This window comes from Cyprinus carpio, chromosome B2 (genome assembly GCF_018340385.1).
Source record: "Cyprinus carpio isolate SPL01 chromosome B2, ASM1834038v1, whole genome shotgun sequence".
Lineage (NCBI taxonomy): Eukaryota > Metazoa > Chordata > Actinopteri > Cypriniformes > Cyprinidae > Cyprinus > Cyprinus carpio.
The window spans coordinates 11,559,183-11,579,227 of NC_056598.1; the positions used below are offsets into that span (position 1 = coordinate 11,559,183).

At 36.3% G+C, this 20,045-nt stretch overlaps 1 protein-coding gene across 1 annotated transcript in view; it reads right to left on the reverse strand.

Annotated features, from left to right (window-relative positions):
• The window catches only part of ptprfb (protein tyrosine phosphatase receptor type Fb), a 185,210-nt gene that overhangs the window by 67,497 nt on the left and 97,668 nt on the right, over positions 1-20,045 (reverse strand). Inside the window, exons 5-6 of the mRNA XM_042718042.1 lie at positions 11,028-11,213; positions 5,606-5,716 (exon numbers count right to left, since the gene is read on the reverse strand). Of these exons, the coding sequence (XP_042573976.1) occupies positions 5,606-5,716; positions 11,028-11,213 (297 nt within the window). The remainder of the gene's footprint in view (positions 1-5,605; positions 5,717-11,027; positions 11,214-20,045) is intronic.

Consider the following 20,045-nt stretch of genomic DNA (forward strand, 5'->3'; position numbering starts at 1 on the left):
TCCCATGGAGACGAAAAAGAGCCTGCTGACACTGTGCAGAGATGGGGAGGAGAGAGGAGAACTATCAATGGAATTCAAACCTGCCTTGACATATACTGACTCGACTGCATTAAAGGCCAAGCTCACGGTGTACAAGGAACTAATCCACAAGGATCAGCGTGAGAGAAACACCAACGTTTTAAAGGGTATTCTGTTATGAATGCAAATACTAGGATGCGTCTCAGTCTCTATTGTGCAGGGCACAGAATCGTAGCTGGTGGCCATCACTGGGGATGCAAATGCTGAACTATTTACAAGAAGAGCAAGCTGGAGAGACTTTTCCTCTCCTATTCTCCCAAAATAGGAGTATAAAACAGCAGCACATTAAACAGACTCTTCCAATTTGTGTTAATGACCCGCTGCCTCATGTCTGTCTATGCAGAAATGGCATAGGCAATAATTGGTTTCTGCACAGGTCCTCCTGAAATTGGATTCTCAACTATGTTCTCTCATTTTATTTTCAGATAGATATCATGACCAAGCTTGTTATTCTCCTCATTATGTTTGCACTGTAAAGGCAAAACGGTAGACCATTGAGATTTTTTTCTTTGAATTAGGCAATGTGAAATTCAAAGTACTTTAAGTCCACTGTTGCAAAGAAATTACAGTAGCAATAGCATGTCTAAGAAATACAAATTTTCACTTTATCGATTTCCAGGGAACTCCGTGACACTGAAAAACCATGACATACAATGATGATGACTTGTAGTACAAGAATGGAAATTCACTGTGGGTAATACAACAGATGTAAAATAAACACTGGCGATATTTCTATAATAAAGCTGCAGGTAACAGGGAGCGGGTTGGTTGAAAGAGTTTCTATTCACGAGCAAAACCATACATGCACTGTGGGATAAAACTGAAAATGGGCACTTGAACCTGGCAAAAAGGTTTAAAATTAAATAAAATCAAAAATAAACTGCATTTAAATTCAATTAAATTATTTCTAAATATTTGAAACCCCTACGTCATGGAGTATCAGGCTCATGCAAACCACCTGACACGACACAACACATTCAGTCTGGTGAGGGACGACAGCAGAGGGAGTGATTGATAGCAAGGGTCTCTGATTAAAAAGGGATCCAGGTCGAGGTCTGCAAGAAGCGGTTAAGAGTGAAAAGAACCAACCTTCTCGAGAGTCTAAGACATGAGGTGCGAGTTTGACCAAGTGATATGGAGATGAAATTGAAAGACAAAGACAAATGGGAGACAAGAGAACAGGAAAAGACATTTGTAAATAATTTCATGGCAGTTAAAAACGCAATGGAAAGTCTAATAAAGACAGAGAAACACGACACTCCATTTGAAAAAGGAAGATTTGCATATATTCTGCCACTGTGTGTGTGTATAATATATAAATTAAATGTTACATTTTAAATTAAATTAAACTAAATTATTAACAAATAATATAAATCATTGTTTGTAAAATTTAAGGGGGGCATTTTACACAGATTGATACTAGTTTGGACTAAATAACTTTGTTAGAGTAAACGGAGTAAGACTGATAACAAGGGTCTCTGATTAAAGATGGATCCAATTTGAAGTCTGCAAGAAGTGGCTAAGAGTGAAAAGAACCAACCTCCTTGAGTGATTACTATATGAAGTGAGAGTTCGAGGAAATGGAAGACAAGAGAACATGAAAAGACATTTGTGAATAATTTCATGGCAGTTAGAAAAATGCAATGGAAGCTATAACAGAGACACACTCAAATCACATCACTCTGTTTGAAAACGATCTGTGTATATTCTACAATATATATCATATATGCTGAAGGTTTACTATGTGAAAATTAAATGCATGCCTAGTATAAGATAAATATAGTATAAAATTATGCATAAACTGAATGTCTGTAGGGAACACAGTCACACTGATACAGGTTAATGGTATTAATTTAAGGGAGTCAGGTAATATGAGTCGCTAGCATACATGCATTGTGACATTAAACAGAAAACTATCACTTAAACATGACAAAAAGGGGGGTTAAATTAAATTAAATTAAATAATAAATGACATAATATAATAAAAAAATTTAAAAAATGTACTATTTGTAAAATTTAAGGTGGGTGTTTTACACAGATTAGAACTAGTTTGGATTAAATAACATTGCTATCTCTTTTAATCCAGTTTCTGACGTAATCTGTGAAAGCAGCCCCTACTGTACGTCATGGAGTATCAGGCTCATGCAAACCACCTGACACAACACATTTAGCCTGAACACACAGGTGAGGGGCGACATAGCAGAGGGAGTGGGACTGAGACACAAGGGTCTCTGATTAAAGAGATCCAGTTTCAAGAGTGAAAAAAACCAACCTTCTCGAGGGTCTAAGACATGAGGTGCGAGTTTGACCAAGTGATATGGAGATGTAATTGAAAGACAAAGACAAATGGGAGACAAGAGAACATGAAAACACAGCTGTGAATCATTTCATGGCGGTTAGAAAAATGCAATGGAATCTCAGACTTAACCAAAGACTATAGAATACCCAAGACGTGTCACTCATATAGTTTTGAATGGGGAAAAATGCAACGCTCAATATGGCCACTCAATCGCAGGAAGCCCCGCCTTCTGAATGAAAGAGCCAATCGCTAATCAGTAAAGTCAGCACGCCTCTGCAGCTGCCGTTAAAAGTCCCGGTTGCTATAGAAACAGTCAGAGTTCTGAAACGTGCGCTTAGGACTGCGCATGCATACTGGCTGATCGAGCCTGAAAAATAAGCTTTTTATGACGTTATTTGAGCAAAAGTAATAACATTTATGACACAGTTGTTGTCAGATTTCTTTGGTGATTTCAAATATGAAATTTAATCGTAAGCTTACTAAACAGTTTTGGAGAATTTGATGTTTCCCCATTCAAAGAGATAGGAGTTGCACTTGCATGCCCGAGAGGTGTTTCAAAGTGGCCGCCGAGTGACATGACTTGTCTTAAAAGGACTTTGACTTAACTTAGATTTGTATATACAGTACCATATATCTCATGGTGGTTGATGGTACCCCCATTGACCTCCATAGTATTTCTTTCCCTACTATGGAAGTCAATGGGGACCATCTGTATGGTTATTCAAAATTCTTCAAAATATCTTCTTTTGTGTTCAACATGAGATGAGGGTGAGTAAATTATGACAAAAAAAATATTTTAGGGTGAACTATTCGTTTAATTGCGGATATTAATTTAAGGAGGTCAGTTCCCCCTAGTTAGTTTTTTTGTGGAACAAATACTGCATGGGAGCCCATTTATTCCTCACAGTTAAAAATAAAACAATTCATTTTAAGAAATTTTAACACAATTAACTTTCATTTTTTGTTTTAACAGACTTCAACACAAAAGTCTAACAATCAGACCAGCATAGAATAACTGACATATTATTCAAATTTTCCTAACATATGTTGGAGGAGTTAACATTACTGCTATACTATACAGACAACTCAGAATGACTGAACATTTTCTGACAGCTGTCTCTGTATGCATGTGAGCATACTGTACATAACCATATCTCAAGTGAAGGCCACTGAGATCATCTAAAAGAGCCTTGGGCCATAATCTGCCACACATTGACACATGAAAGATGATGATGTCAGTTAAAGGCTTGTTAGGATTGCCAGTGTAACACTACAATACAAAACTAGCTGAGTGACAGGCATTAGCAATAGTAAAATTCATCTTCCTTAAATATTGAACAAAGGTAAACGGACCCCCCCACACACAAGATATAATAAACAGACAGGCGGGTATGAAGTGTGCGCCCACTTCACTCTATTTGATTTGTTGTAAGTTTCAAGAGCAGAGGAAGGAGAGCAGACAGTGGTTGACAACTTTTCACTATGGAATAAGCAGCTGACAAATGAGCATTCACATATACAGCCAGTATACATGACTGCGATTCTCCCAGGTGATATAGTCCTCTGTCAGACAGACGGACAGAGCGAAAGAGACAGTCATAGAGAATTTAGACAGCTCCCAGAAAAGTGCTGAGGCCAAGGAAAAAGGAAGCAGCTATTGAACATAGATTCACTGACAGGCTGGCAGTCTTAGACACCCAACTCATCTAGCGTGAGCAGATAAATGAGCGGAGACGGAAGGCTGAGAAATGGTACCAGGACGCTGTGCTGAACGCCCTTGAAGAGAAAGCATGATTAGCCGTTTTATAGAGACACTTTAAAAAACAAGCACCCACACCTAGATGATGGACAGATGGATAAAGGCGAGCCATTATGCACCTGTCAACTGTGAGGAAGTTAGCTGTTGATATAGCTCCAAAAGTTCCTGTTTTTGTTATTCATATTTTGGCTGTGCACGTTAAATTTCATTGTAGTGAAAGGTGGGGCCAAACAGACTGGTTTAAAAACAAATACATAAATTATAAATATTCATTGAACTATGTAGATGAATTTCATAGAACCTGTAAAGAACATGTCCAGCTCATATTTGACCAGAAAATGAAAATAAATAATATTTTGTTAAAGGAAAAAGCTTATTTTTAAGAATATTAGGATTTGAATTGTGACTGATCAATCCCTGACAATTAGGCACACATCAAATTGTAAAATATTGTAAATAATAGGCAATAAAAAGATTTATCATTTACATTAAAAAGTATTATGAATTAGGCAGTATTTTATAAATAAAAAACAGCAACATATTTATAAATAAGGAAATATTTAATAAATAATTTAAAAATAGAAAAAAAAATTCACATTGCATTTTTATGGCTTTTAATTTGGGCGGATTTAAATAAAGTACAAATGACTACTTGACATGACAATCAGATCACTGAAAATAATGACATTATAAAACAACTAAAAATAAATAAACATCTGGATGCATCACCATCATGACAACTTAGCGGAAAATGTGTTTAATTTCCATAAAATAATGTCGAATTAAGAACATAATGTTCTTAAAAACAAGCTTAATTTTTATGCAAAATACAATTGAACCCCTCTATTAACTTGCGATGCGTTTAGACGCCACTCATAGCAACATCTCGTGATTGAGTTGTATGGTGACGTCTGCTTTTTAATCCCATTGTATGAAACATTTTCGGCTGTTTGTTTGACAGGAAGCATGAGAAGGCTTAGTCTTCAACCTCTTGCGTGACAATTACAGGGTGGCACCGTAACGTCACTAGCTGGAGGCAATACTGGCAGCCTGCCATAAGTTCCCTGTTATTACCTGCATGGAAAAAGCTTAAGGGGTTGACACTCATAACAACAGCACTCCCAGAGTTCTGTTTCACAGACAATGCCTCAACACCATTATATCTTTAAATACACGTATCAATACGGCAGGTGTCCTGTGTGGCACTCACAACTGTCACTCTCACAGCTGCGAGAAATAAGCATGTTTACCTTTGGTTCCGTTGCTAGGAATTCAAAACATAGCAGGTAATGTTTTGTTTCCGGCATGATTTGGACAACAACTTTTGGTTTATCTTGGCTTCGAAATGTCAGACAAAGTTCAACACGCGTGGAAGTCAAAACAAAACTGCAACATGGTCAAAATAAAGGTGTGAAGCATTGTTGAGGAAGCGGATTTGATAGGGGCGGCACCTGGAGCACGTCTCTTACCTCGCACGTAGAGATTGGCGGGGGCAGAGTAGCGCGTCCCGGCGCTGTTCATAGCCACACATTCGTACTTGCCCTGGTCTGATTCCTGGCTGTTTTCAATCTGCAGAGCTCCTGAAGAGAGAGAGAGGGAAAAAAAAACAAGGGTAAAAGTCACCTCTTTGATTTAAGAACACGATTATGAATCCCCCGTCACAACTTTCCCCACCAAAGCGCAAACTTTTGCTGCAAACAATCAGTAAACACTCCCTGTTTAAATGTCAGAGCTGTTCCACTGTGTATGTAGTTTATTGGCCTAGAATGCTGCCTAAGACATATGCATAAAGCTGATTTTGCAGGTTGAGTGAATCTACAGCTCAACACATTTGCCTTTCACTGTCATTAGAAAAAGCTTTCAGGATATTAATGTCATTGAGTCGGAGCCAATTACTCTACAGCACATGACTTTATTACTGCTGCGGCATATTTATACACACCAAAAAGAACAAAACTTCAATACCGTACAAAACTATGCAGCTTGTCTGGACGCTATAGATAAAAATTGTGCTTCATAAGGTCACATTAGAACAACGGTTGATTAATCTTTTAACACAAACACCACTTGTCCTTGTGTTTGGAATAATTACGATGTTTTAATGTTTTTCAAAGAAGTCTCTTATGCTTACAAGGCTGCATTTATTTGATGAAAAGTACAGCAAAACAGTACTATTTAAAAGTACTTCTTTCTATTTCATATATTTTAGAATGTAGTTTATTCCTGTGCTGGCAAAGATGAATTTTCAGCAGCCATTACTTCAGTCTAGTGTCCCTTTATGACCCTTCAGAAAGCTGCTCAAGAAATATTTATCAATACTTTCAAACAAGAACCACTAGAACTATTAATTTTGCAAAACAGCAACAAAGAAATATCTCATTTTGGACCATTTCAATGTTTTGTGATTCACTACCATTCAAATTCGGGGTAAGAACGATTTAAAATAATAATGATGATTTGATCAAAAGTTACAGTAAAGACATTTACAATGTTACAACAGATTGCATTTCAAATAAATGTAGTTCTATTGAACTTTTAATTTAAAGAATCAACATCAATGATAAGAACAATTATTAATAATTGAGCACCAGTAATACAGTAAGTGATATTAATTAAGCACAAAGCATATTGAAATGATTTCTGAATGATCATATGACACTAAAAACCCTTTATTTTAAAATACATTAAAACAGAAAATTGTTATTTTATATTGTAATAATATTTCACAATATTACTGTTTTTATAGTATTTTTGATTAAAATAAATGCAGCCTTGGAGAGCATATAAGACATCTTTTTTTTTTAACAAGTTCTGTATTTATTCATTTATTGAATATATATTTTCATTATACAAGCAAAGTCAATTTTCTATAATGTTAGACAACATTAAATGCAGTGGATACATCAGGAAGTCAGGAACATCAAACGAAAAATCCATCCGGGTGCCCTAACCACAGATATGCTGTTTGCTTTGACTTAAATGTTTGCTTAATCTACCAAAAGCACACATATTTACCTCTGGCAGTGGTGTACCACCATAGCATAGGTTATCACCTGCAGTTTACCCCTGACTACTTCCCAGCATCCCAAGTGCTGCAGGGAAGAAATAACATGCACCACTAACCTTGCCCGATCTCTGAGTTCAAGGGAAAACTGATTGGTGGTGTTTCCTACCCTGACAAGCAGCAAATTACTAATCAATTCGGAGATTGCTCAGCGCTGATTGCCATCGCCCCTCAGTCCTGAAAACATCTGACTGATGGTGCCATATTGTAAAGTAAAGGGACTACAATATAGAAAAAAATAATACAAAATCCCATCGGAACTGAATGAAGAATGTGAAAAATCACATATTTCATTCATAATTTAATTTTTATTGCATTACTTATTCTTTGATTTATTTTAAAGCAAGGATTTAACATCTTTGAAGTGTTTGATGTGACATGATACATTAAAGGGACAGTTCACTCCATCATTTTCTCACCCTCATGTCATTCCAAACCTGTATGAAATTCTTTCTTCTGCCAAACACAAAAGAAGATATTTTTGTCCATACAATAAATAGTGTTTTGGACCTGATTGAGTTTCATTGAATGGACAGTTGAAACAGTCTTCAAAATATCTTTTGTGATGCAAGAAGTTCATACATGTTTGAGTAAATGATGACAGTATTTTTTATTTTTGGGGTAACTATCCCTTTAATGCTTCCAACCAGAGATGAAGTATGCCCCTTCATGCATTTTCAAGAAAACACACACACACACACACTGTTGGACAAACTGTGTGTCTTGATGAAGACATAAAACTGTATGAAGATGACACATATTCCTCATAGATAAACAGATACAAAACAATATGAGTTGGGGGAGATGAACTGAAAAAAGACCTGCTTTAACATCACTCCCACGGACACTGAGAATTCAGCCAGTAAAAACTTGGGAATATAAGGCAGTGTCAGCTTTTTCCACCCCCTAGCAAGCCAGACGTATTTCCTGATTCATAAACCTTGAGGTGAATTGGCGTGCTCCAACAGTCAGTGGTAACAAATAGGCCTTTGTTATGTGCAATATACTTTTTCGACTTCACTTTACAGTCAAACTCCAGGGGTCCTCAGACCACTGAGATTGCTAACTGTGCGACTGAAGTAGGGTAATGTCACTTTTGTCAAGCACTCGCCTCTAGCAATTGTGTTTCTGAAATCCATGTTTCATTCAGAACTGAGAGCGACTGTGTGATTGATCGAATGCTCCATCTTAACAATCAGGGCCGTGCCCTCATTTCCCATACATACTCATTTTAGCATAAGTAGTATGCAAATTCAATCATTTCAATTTCATCACAGACCAACTGGAATGTAAAAGACACACTCTGGAGACTCTAAAAACGGCCTTCAGCTTAAAACCCAAACTCATAGCATAACTTTAATAAGCCTCGGGTCTCAGAAAATATCCACAACAAACGCATGGCACAGTAACTAGCAAGAATCAATTATTATTATTTTTTTTTTCACCTCATCAAAGAGTTCAAAATTCTGTCGTTATTTACTCTCCCTCATGTGATTCCAATTTCCAATTCCAATTTTGTTCTGTGGGACACAAAAGAAGATATTTTAAAGAATATTTATTTTTATTGCTTGTAAAACAGCAACCAAGACGTTCTTCAAAATATCTAATTTTGTGTTCCACAGGTTTGGAACAACATAAGGGAGTGTAAATGATTACAAAATTTTAAAGAATTATTTCTATAATACCCTAAAAAGTGAAGACTCTCATAAATAATGCTGATCTTTTTTTTTTTTTTTTTGTAATTTATACACTATTGTTCAAAAGTTTGGAGTCAGTGAGATATTTTAGAAAGAAGTCTCATGCCTCTCGTGATATGAATTTTTAAGATTCTTTGATGAAGAGAAAACTCAATTTAATTCATCCTTGCTGAATAAAATGAATAATAATAATATTCTTGCTGGCCCTTAACTTTTGAACAATAGTGTATTTCTGTTGTATTGTTTTCCCCAGATATAGAGATCAGAACACAGACAGGTTGAATGCTGGGACGAATGTTGTGTATATACTGAACAAGCAGGAGATGACAGCGGTGGTGATGAGACAGGTAATGGAGGAGACGTTTCGTGAGACACATTTCAGCTGTCTTACCTCGTATCGGCGAACCCCCTAGGTGAAGTAAATTGAATGCAAACAAGATTGAAGAGAAGTGTTAGTAGACAACAGAGATAGACAAAGAGAGATAAGGAAAACAAAATGGAGGGAATCAAATGAAAGTAAGCTTAATTAAACAGAAAGGAATCAAGTTGAGCCAGACTACTGCTCTCCGGGGATTAGTTGAATGTTGGCTGTCTGGTGCAATGGAATTAGCTCGGAAAAAAGATCCGAGGGCAAACTTTCTCTGTGCTACGATTCTGAGATAGTCTGCCAAACTTGATGCTTTAAGGAACATTTGCAGAGCTTAGTGAAACAATGTGTGCTCAGGTTATTTTTGTTCACAGCATTGTTCAGAAAAGTACAGACCATGGCAAGCTAAGCGACAAGTTTTCAACACCTAGCGGCAATTCTGTACATGTGAATTAAAGTCAACATAAAATTTGACTCGTTTTACTTCCATAATTTGACATATTTCAAAGTGAAACAGAATATTCAAGCAGAAAAAAATTAAAGTTGAGCAATATTTATTAGAACGATAAATGGTATTTGATTACTTGTTATTTAATTACTTGCGTTAACCATTAGCATTAGCTTCTATAAAAACTAAAATCTTGCTAATTACAATAGCAGCCTAAAACAATATGTGAATAACTTTTTGGCTATTGGCAAATACTGTATAATACCTAAGATGGTTCACTCGTAATGTTATGAATGGGAGAAACTGTACGTGCAATATGGGGGCTCTAGTAATGAAAGTCCGGCCAATCGTCAGCAGGTAAAGTCATTGCATCACTTTTTAGACACACTGGTTAATCAACTGCTATTGCATACTATGTGAAGTCATGAATCATGCACCTAAGAATGTAAACAGAGTCCATTTCATATAAACTCAACCTATCGGTCAAATCACAAGGTAAGGTTATGTCGCCATTACCAACGCCACTTTCAGAAAATGTTTATCTATCAGAAGTAAAACAGCAAACATGTAATTCACTATGCTCCTAAAGACCAAAAGACTTATTGTCATAATTTTATGTTAAGAGTGTCCTAAAAGGGCCATAAAGCTTTGTGCCTACATTTTGTTCATTTGACTTTATGTATACCTAAGATGCTCCTCGAAATAAGCAAGGTGAAGGGATTCAGGATTCAAAGTGGCAGTCCAAACTTTCAGCTGAGTACTTAGACGCTGATGCTAGAAACTAGAGAATGAGCTCTGCTGTGGACTTGCCCTCTAAATGAAGTGGATTTAGTGGAGAGGGATAAACTCTGAGTCAGTCAGGAGCCATTAATCCAGCCTGGGCAAAGTCCTGTTCATCCGCCTGATCCTAGGTCAGACCTGAGTGGTCTATCCATTAGGAAGATCTACAATGTAAATAGAGCGGTTGATCCTCTCTGCGGCATTCTCACATTCCCGTAAGGGTGCCTACCATTACCCAGACCACTTGCACATGGCTTAAGACTCATTTGACGTTATGGCCAAGTCAATACATTTCTCCTTCCATGGTAAGCAAAGACAAATTGGCAGACCAAAGACCTCACATTGCAGAAAAACAATTGACGTTCCAGTTTTTATTATGTGGGAATACTGCATAGTCATTAAACTGTAGTAACACATTCATGGAAAATAAATGGTTAGTGCAAACAGAACTATGTCTATATTTGTGACAATATAAGTTTAGTACATTAGTTGCTGCTACTGTGATTGTAAGGGTAAGAAAGTTTGACATCCTTACCTGAGCGAAGCTGTTTGATTCGCCCATTGCCGTTGATGTCTACAGGCAGGAAGTCCTTGAACCAAGTGATCTCTGGGTCAGGGTTCCCACTGGCGGCACAGAGCATTGTAGTTGTTCTTGTTCGCTCAACCACTTTCAGCTGAGGGCCCATGTCTATGGTGGGGAAGCCATGAGGAATCTGGTTTTCTGCAGAAAGAAAAAAAAAAAATGTTCAAGCTAAGAGCCAAAAAGGGAATTATTTACAAAAGAAGGATAATGATCTTAAAGAACTCTGATTGCTGCAAATCAGGGGTTAGAGATGTGAGTCAGATGTAATTGTCCTGCAAAGGCAAATCCGGGACAAGTCTCATTAGTGCACTGAATCAATTCACTCGACCTTCTTGTGCATTAATAAGATCAAAGCATGGCTAGGCTAATCCACGGGACATTTGTGTACCGTTACTCTAACATGTAACACCATAAGGATGCTGTAAGTTTTTAAAGTTTTAGGTTTTAAACTTTTGGTTTTACTTGCATCGTTAATGTTCACAATTCAAAATATAAACAAGAGCTATGAATTCATTATAACAACTGCATTCTCTCTAGCTACTGGTCTTCCTTCTCACATTCATTTGTATACTGAATTGTGACTGCTCTTTTGTTTCTTACATCTTCATCTCTACTCTGTAAAAATGGTGGTGCAGGAGCCACTGACAGAAAACAAAAACTGTGACAACTGCACCATTTCCCAGATGCAGAATTTAATTTATGCAAAACCACAGCCTAAAACTGCTTACCTAAACTTTAACATGTTTCTTTCGCTGTCTTGCTAACACCGATGTTTTTATTATTTTTTTTCTGGAAATGCAAATCTAGTTGGCAAATAATGCTTTGTCCTTCAATGGATTGGAAAACACTGTTTCCACTCTGATACAGACCGTGACACCTTTCACTATTTCTGCACAAGGGAATAACAGAGCAGATATCTCCAAGTATCAAGCATTTGCATAATTAACACAAATTATATGAAAAATATGAAAATGAACAATAATTATATCAGAATCAGGATAAGCAAGGAGGAAAGGCTGTAAACATATGGTTTCCAAGCACATGAAAACATGAGCAGTTCTATGACTGTGGCACTTATTAAAAAATGATTTTTTTCTTCTCAAACATTCACACAAATGTTTGGATGAAAGCCCAGCATGTGCAATATTCACACTTGCAATAGCAACAACATTACGGCAACATCACTCTCTCTTTGATGCCAAGGTATGCCAAAGGGCAAGGCTGAATTATTCAGTTTGAGACAATCCTCTGCACATGACAAACATTCCACTGCTTCTAAAGTCTACAGGGCACTGCAGACAACTGTGATTTATCTTGTCTTCTTATTCTGGTGCGTTAAACATTAAATCATTGGTGTATTGATCCTTAAAGCATCAGCAATGCTTCTCAAACAGCTGAATTGAAAAGCTCTCACAAAAGACTATGAATTCAAATTCGAGACTAGTGTTCCAGGACAATGTAAATCAGACGCATCTATAACACAGTGGGCAAACCTCAAAAGGGTTATTTCACGAATCGCTAACTCTCTTATGAAAACATCGAAAAAAGGAATAATTTAGGAGGCGGAAAATGTTGCGCAGAATCCACGCTGGAGGGAACTTTGCAGTACAAGGTAACTTGGAATATAAGGCTGTTTAAGTTATGCCTCATTAAGAAGCAAAAGCAGCAAGATTCATTATATATATATATTTTTTAAATGTGACCTTCAGAAACCACAGGGAGGGTGCGCTGTCATGTATCGAGGCGTACATTCCTACCTCGGTGTGCTCAGTAGAGGTCAACTACCTGTAGGAGTGTGGGTTGTATCACTATGCCGATCCTTTTCTCTGAGCGGCTTCTGAATAAACAATTGAATACATTTTCTTGAGAAAGAACATACAAATAATACCTACCAAGTGTCACATAGTCAGCATGCAAGAGGGGAAACAGAGCACAGAAGAACATCTAAAAGAAAACCAACTGTGCTGTTTCTCCTGAACTGAGTCTGAAGATGTGTTTTACAGACTTCTATATCAGTTGGGCAAAAAAATAAAAAAAAAGCTTCTGGCGTTTCAAATGACAAAGTGAAGAAAAAAGTTTCATAACGGACATACTTGTGCTATATTTATATATATATATATATATATATATATAGGTGTTGTTAAATGTGTACTGATTTTCCATTTAGTTTTTTTTTTTTTTTTGTGAAAGTTGTGTTAAACTTATAGTGACACCTAGTGGTGTGGATGAAGCAATAGAAAACATTCTTGTTTATGGATGCGACTGCAGAAATTAGCTTTCAAGCATGATTCATTTATTTAACAAGTGAAAGAGTCCAACAACAGGATGGTTACTGAGATCAGATGAGTGGCATTCAGATGGTCATGTGACCTCAACATGGCAGCCACCATGGCGTAAAATAAAACAGTTTTTATTAGGCAACTAATGTGTCTGAAGTCTTCATCTTATGTGCATTGTACTACTTTTTTACCTACTCATCACTACTCAAAACTTTTTAACGAGGAAATAAAAAATAGCTGACTGCACCCTTAAAAGCATGTTACTAATATTTTGCTTGTTAGTAATGTTTATAATGACAGATACTTTCTTACAGGAATACTGAGTTCTAATAAATAAAGAAATAAATGGTATGTGAAGGTAAAAACAAATGAGAAAAGGATGGATTTATTCCACAAAAGAAAAGCACAGCGGGAAACAAACTGATGGTTAGGCTTTTGCATTTCCTGAATAAAAGCTCCATTCTCCGTCCCTGAAAGCACTTTTATCACTTACACCTCTTTACTATGCATGAGGATTTAAAAAACAGAAGACTCAAAGCTCAGAAATGTGTTTTTAATACAATTCTTGTGTGCTTATATTGAGTCGAGCAAGGACTCCATTACTAAGATGAATAGGTAAGAGGGAAAAAAAGTCTACAAAATGTCCTGCTCTGTCCCGAGTCTTTGGCGCATCATACATGTGGGCGCTGCAACAGATGGCGGTTTGAATTTAAAAAGCCTGCCAACGCTAGTTTCATTGTTTCTCCGAAGCAGTTATGACAAGGTGTTTGGCTCTGACGGGGTGATACATTTGGTGGGTAATTGGGATGCCATCTTGTAAGGAGTACAGAGAAACTTGAGAGTGAACGGAATGAGGAGGAAATAGGAGGAACGGCGAGAGAGCTTTGCAGAAATGTTCCTACGAGCAGTCAATAGAGAGAAACTGAACTTTCATGGCACTGATGTCATTTTCTGAGATTCTCTGCTTGTGTTGCAGAGTTTTATTTTACCTTTGTCAGAAAGGTTACGCAACCGGCTGAGGTCATGGTATATGAGAAGCAGCAATCCTGACAATTACAGACAAAGAGTGCAGGCTCAAGTTTTTATGCAACGTCAACACCTTATTTGTATCATATTGCTTTAAAAATGCAGTTAAGCCTACTGGCATTTCAAGAGGAACAAAGATAGCAGCTCGACTGTGATGCAAAGCTTCATGACTACCAAAACATCGTCTAACCTTCACGCATCACGCTCTACTTTTACACTGGGTGCGGCTCTATCGTTCGTTGCTGATATAAAATATATTAAAATAGAAACAGTTAGTTTAAATGTTAAAAGTATTTCACAATATTATTGTTTTACAGCATTTTTTTTTAAACCAAATGAATGCAGACTTAGTGAGCATAAGTGAGCATAACCCCAACATTCTGAATGGTAGTTGTACGACAAGTTTAAGGTGTGCAATTAAATTAAGGAGAGAGAAAAAAAACAGTAGTAGTAGTATTTTTATTTTTTACAATTATCCAGTGTATCAAAGCAATCCCTAGGTCTTTTTCTTTCCAAGCTGAAATTTAAAGAGACTCTATACATTTTCTATTTTCACTTTTATATCAGTACCATACTTAAATTTATCGGTATTGGTTGATATTAGATATTTAATTGCTCACGCTTCTTTATACACTCAGTTAATCTTTAAAAATATGAATAATTAAAAAATAATACTAAACATAATATTAAGTAAATCCCCAAATAAATCCCCATTGTTCATATTGTACATTACTGTAAAAGTAAATTTTTAGCATTTTCTTTTTCTTTTTTTTTAAGCATTTTAGCAATTATTTTATTTATTTATTTTTTTGGCCATAACATAAAAATAATCATTAGCTCGCATAAGCTAGGTCCTTCAGGATCTTTTTAAGATTATAGTTAGGACCTTGTGACAACCTCCATAAACAGGTGCCACAGTAACACTAGTATCCGTGATGGTAACCAATCAAATTTCCTTCTTGAATGGGAAATCTACTGTTGCCATCCAGAGACCCAGAGCGGGTATTTAATGAGACCTCACTAGAGCGATAAGACCATGCAGGCCCTTGCAGATGGCAATCTATTGTATTATCTCCTTGACTGTGGAGCCAGTCCAGAAGCAGCCCAGCTTTATCGATGCATGTGACCACAAAAGGGAGCTAACAGAGTAGCATACCACAAATCCATCTGTAATCAGTTTTGTGGAAACAGAAGGAACATTGTTCTCTGTGAAGCAGTAAATTACGAGTTGAGACTTCTATTCAATGCTGTAAGCAATCTGATAAAGGTGAAACACAGAGGCTTGAAAGTAGGCGATAACTATCTGATATTTACAAAAGTTGAGTGTTGAATGAAGCCAAAGTATGGCAAAGAATGGAGAAGAACTAACTCTGCATCATTACGAAAACAAAGCAACGCGGCTGCCAAGAGAATAACAATTGCGTTTCAGGTGGTCGGGAGTAAGTAGGACAAAACGTCCTAAGGCAGAAGAAAGGGAACCGTGAACCCAGCTAATGTGAACAACAAGGCTGCCATAAATGTGGTTGAGACATGCATAGGCTTCATGTCCTCAATGCCGGGTCAGAGCAAAGAGGAACATAACACACATTACAGCAGATCTGACATGAGGAGTCGCGTTGGGGGGAGGGTCACCATGGGAGGATAAAGAGGGAAAAGAGGACAGGAGGGGTACATGCCAACCTCCTGCCAGCTCCAATTACCAGGGAGAATAGAGCATGGCATGCAGGGTGATGGGTCTAATCAGAACCCCGCTGAAGAGACAAGTCTCTGTCCTCAGACCCCACTGTGAAACAGCCCGAGTGCTCTCCACGTCCACGTCAGCCAGAGTTATTCTCACCCTGCACAAACACGTCACAGCAGAAGAGGATGCTCAAACAGTGATGAAGCACCGTGGGCCACTCACACCGAGAACAAGCCGTTCTTCAGAGACAAATCACGCATGCCTAGATCCAATCTCATGAGTCTGCTGTATGTCCATGCTACAGGGATATAGTTCACCCTAAAATAATAATAAATAAAAAAGAATAATACTTTTTTTTTCACTCTAATGTCGATCCAAACCTGCATAAACTTCTTTCTTCTGAAAAAAGCATAAAAAGGATGCAAAAGCACCATAAATGTGTCAAAAAAATTAGTAGTCTATATGACTTGAGAGTGATACACCTTTTGAAAACATAAGTAGATTTGGGTCAGCAAATCTGATTTGAAGAACAATGTTTACAAATCAAGTAGTATACTATTTGTTTTTCTTTTCTTTTTTTCTTGTGCATCCTTTTTGAAGCATCAATTTTCTTCAAAATTATTATTTTTTTTTTTCAAAGACATTGTCAAAGACATATTCCTTTACAGGAATAGTTCACCCAAAACTGAAAATCCCGTCATCATTTATTCATCCTTTCCAAGCCCATAACACTTTTGTTCATCTTTGAAACAAAACTGCAACAGCACAGCCTGAAGAGATATTTTTCCCTCAATTGAACATTCATATAAACAAAACTAGCTTGATGCTTCAAAAGGTTCATGAAGAGCTTTAAATCCGGTTTAATCAAAGTCTTCAGAAGAGAAGCAGTTGCACTATATGATGAACAACAGATTTAAATGTTAGGCTTTTATTCACATATAAACATTGATATATAATGAAATAAAGCATATATTGACCACTATTACAATGGTACTTTTTGATACTTTTTCATCCTTTTCAAAGCATCAACTTTCTTCCAAATTCCTCAAATTGCATTTCACTGAAGAAAGAATGCCATACACAAAAGACATTTTCATTTTTATGTGAACTATTTCTTAAAGCATGTGAAGGTCTCAATTGTTATAGAAAAACAAAGTTCCACAAACACCCATTCTTTGCACTGAATCTGTCTACTCAGGTAAGGCAACTTCTGAACTAATATTTTGTTTAAAAACTATGTAGTATTTCTGTAAAAGTCTTGACAGTTCTTGAGAAACAAAATGTCCTTGTAATTTCCAGAGAGTGTGTATGAGAGTGATGGATGACAGCAATTAAGGGTGACATCTCTTTTGATGGAAGGAGCAGAAGGGTTTCTGTAATGATATATGACAACAGAACACCATCCATTTTACTACAAATCTTAATTTCCAGAGATCATTTCAAGTCCAGGTTTGTCCTTCTTTAGAAAAAAACAAAACAAAACAGCTTTTTACATTATTCAGCTTGCCAAAAATTTTGTTGGCACATCACTGAATACTTAAATACAGCAAATTAGATGTGTTGTCCACTAAGAATGTAAGCAAAATGAAATTCAACCTACAAATGGCTTACTTTTTCTGCAGTTGTCTGTGCATATTAAACTGGGATGAAAAGTACTTCAACATCGAAAAAATTACATACTTTACCTTCAAATTAGATCATACTCTCACAACATAGCCTTACAAATGACAAATAACACAATTCTAGAGAATCAGAGCAATTGCAAGTGAAAGACGACAGGCACAGTCTCCGAACAAAACAGCATTCATTCATGCAAGATGACATCAGTGTTAGGTGATATCCGTGACAGTCTGATATCAGACGGCAGAACGCTGCTTTGCCTGCAGGCTGATGTATGAGATAACTTTTACATGCTATTATATTTGCATTTTTGGAGACAAGACTGAGTGCTTTTAAAATGAAGCCAGGCAGACAAAACAATCAGCTGTTTAGAAAAGAACAAGTAGTTGCATTACCTAATTATCGCAAAAACAACCTGTATGAGCATTCCTAAGGATGAACATACATGTAATATATATATAATGTGTGATAATTATAGGTATGCACTATATTTAAAGTTAGAGGCCAATAAGATTAATTCATTCATTCATTTTCAATAAATTAACACTTTCATTCAAAAGGATGCATTCAATCTTCAAAAGTGACAGTAAAGACATTAATAATATTACAAAATAATTATTTCTTTAAATAAATACAGATTTTTCCATTCATCAAGGCGCACAACTGTTTTAAACATTGATGATAAGAAGAATTGTTTCTTGAGAAAACACATTAGCAGATAAGAATGATTTTAATAGGATCATGTGACATTGAATGTTCAGCTTTACCATGACTGAAATAAATTACATTTTTAAAATATATAAATATATATAATATATATTTTTTAAGTGAAAAGGGTAATTTTAAATTGTAATACTACTTCAAAATAGTGATCTTTTTTGATCAAATAAATTCATAAATTTATTTCTGATCAAATACATGCAGCCTTGAGGAACATACAAGATTTCTTTCTCTTATGTTTAAATAAGAGAAAAAAAATCTTACCAACCCCAAAATTATATTAGATTTTTAAGATCTATAATAACATCAACTTAAAACATTTTATGTATTTCTATAATGTAAAGGTAATGATTATACTGTACTTGTAAGAGCTGATCAAAATGTATTATGGGACTGGTTTACGCTGACTACCTAATGATGATGTATTTATGATGCTGGCAGGAGCTTGTTTTTGGAACAGAGTTTCAGTGTACAGTGATTATGTAGTCTGAATGGGTTTCACTGAGGTCAGATTTCTTGCTTCGCTTTAATTGTGAGCACTGCTAGGAATTTAGAAGGACCAAACTGCAGATAGAAAACAGACCCAGCATAATCAATAGTTACCCGAAACATCCTCACCTTTAAATGGTATTACTGGGCGTGCAGATCTGCAACCTCACAGACACATGTAGTAAATAACAAAGCAGTGTGTGTAAAGGTGAACCACACCCTAGGAGTGGCAAAGTCCTGTCTGCAGTATTTCAGCGGCACGCTGTTTATCTAAGTTTGTGGTGAGGAAAGAGCTGTAATGCATGCCATGACCTTTGAAATAATACACTTTTTCTTGCTGGCCAGAGTATTCAGGCTGACTTCCCTCCAACAGTCACTTAATCAGTGTTGGGCAGGTGTGACGTTGGTCTCTCTCTCCCTCCTTTATCCGCATTGGTCTGTCTCTCTGGTTTTTCCGTCTCGCCCTCCTTCCTATGTGTCCTCCAGTTTCTTGTGTCTCGGTATGATCTACAGCTCTGCCACAGGCACATAGCTCTTATTTATGCTACAGCACACTGGTTTGTACATAACAGCACATGTGTGACCCATTACCACAACCGAAGTGTGATCTGCTCACTCCACTCAAGCACAACGACCCAAGTCACCTTGAGCCATGACAGCCGTGTGGAAATCACACGATCTGTTAGAGTGCCTTATTTAGATGTAGAGAGCATGCTTGGTCTCATATTGGCCATCAGCAGAAACATGTTTTGTTTTTTTTTTATTTTTTTTTTACATATATTTTGTAACATATATTATAAATACATGCATATACACACACACATATATATATATATATATATATATATATATATATATATATATATATATATATATATATATATATATATATATATATCTGGCTGATCACATTTTCTTAGCTTACTAGAAATGCACAGTATATTGGTAGCTAAACTGGTATTATTTATAAAATATAAAAATATAAAAAAGATATAAATGGCATATGTTGCCATTTTGAATTATTACTACTATTATATTTTATTATTACTATTATTATTATTAAATATTACTAATATCCTATGGATCATAATTAGCACACTTGGTCTGATACAGGCCATCAGCAAAAAAAAAAAAAAAAAAAAAAAAAAAAAAAAT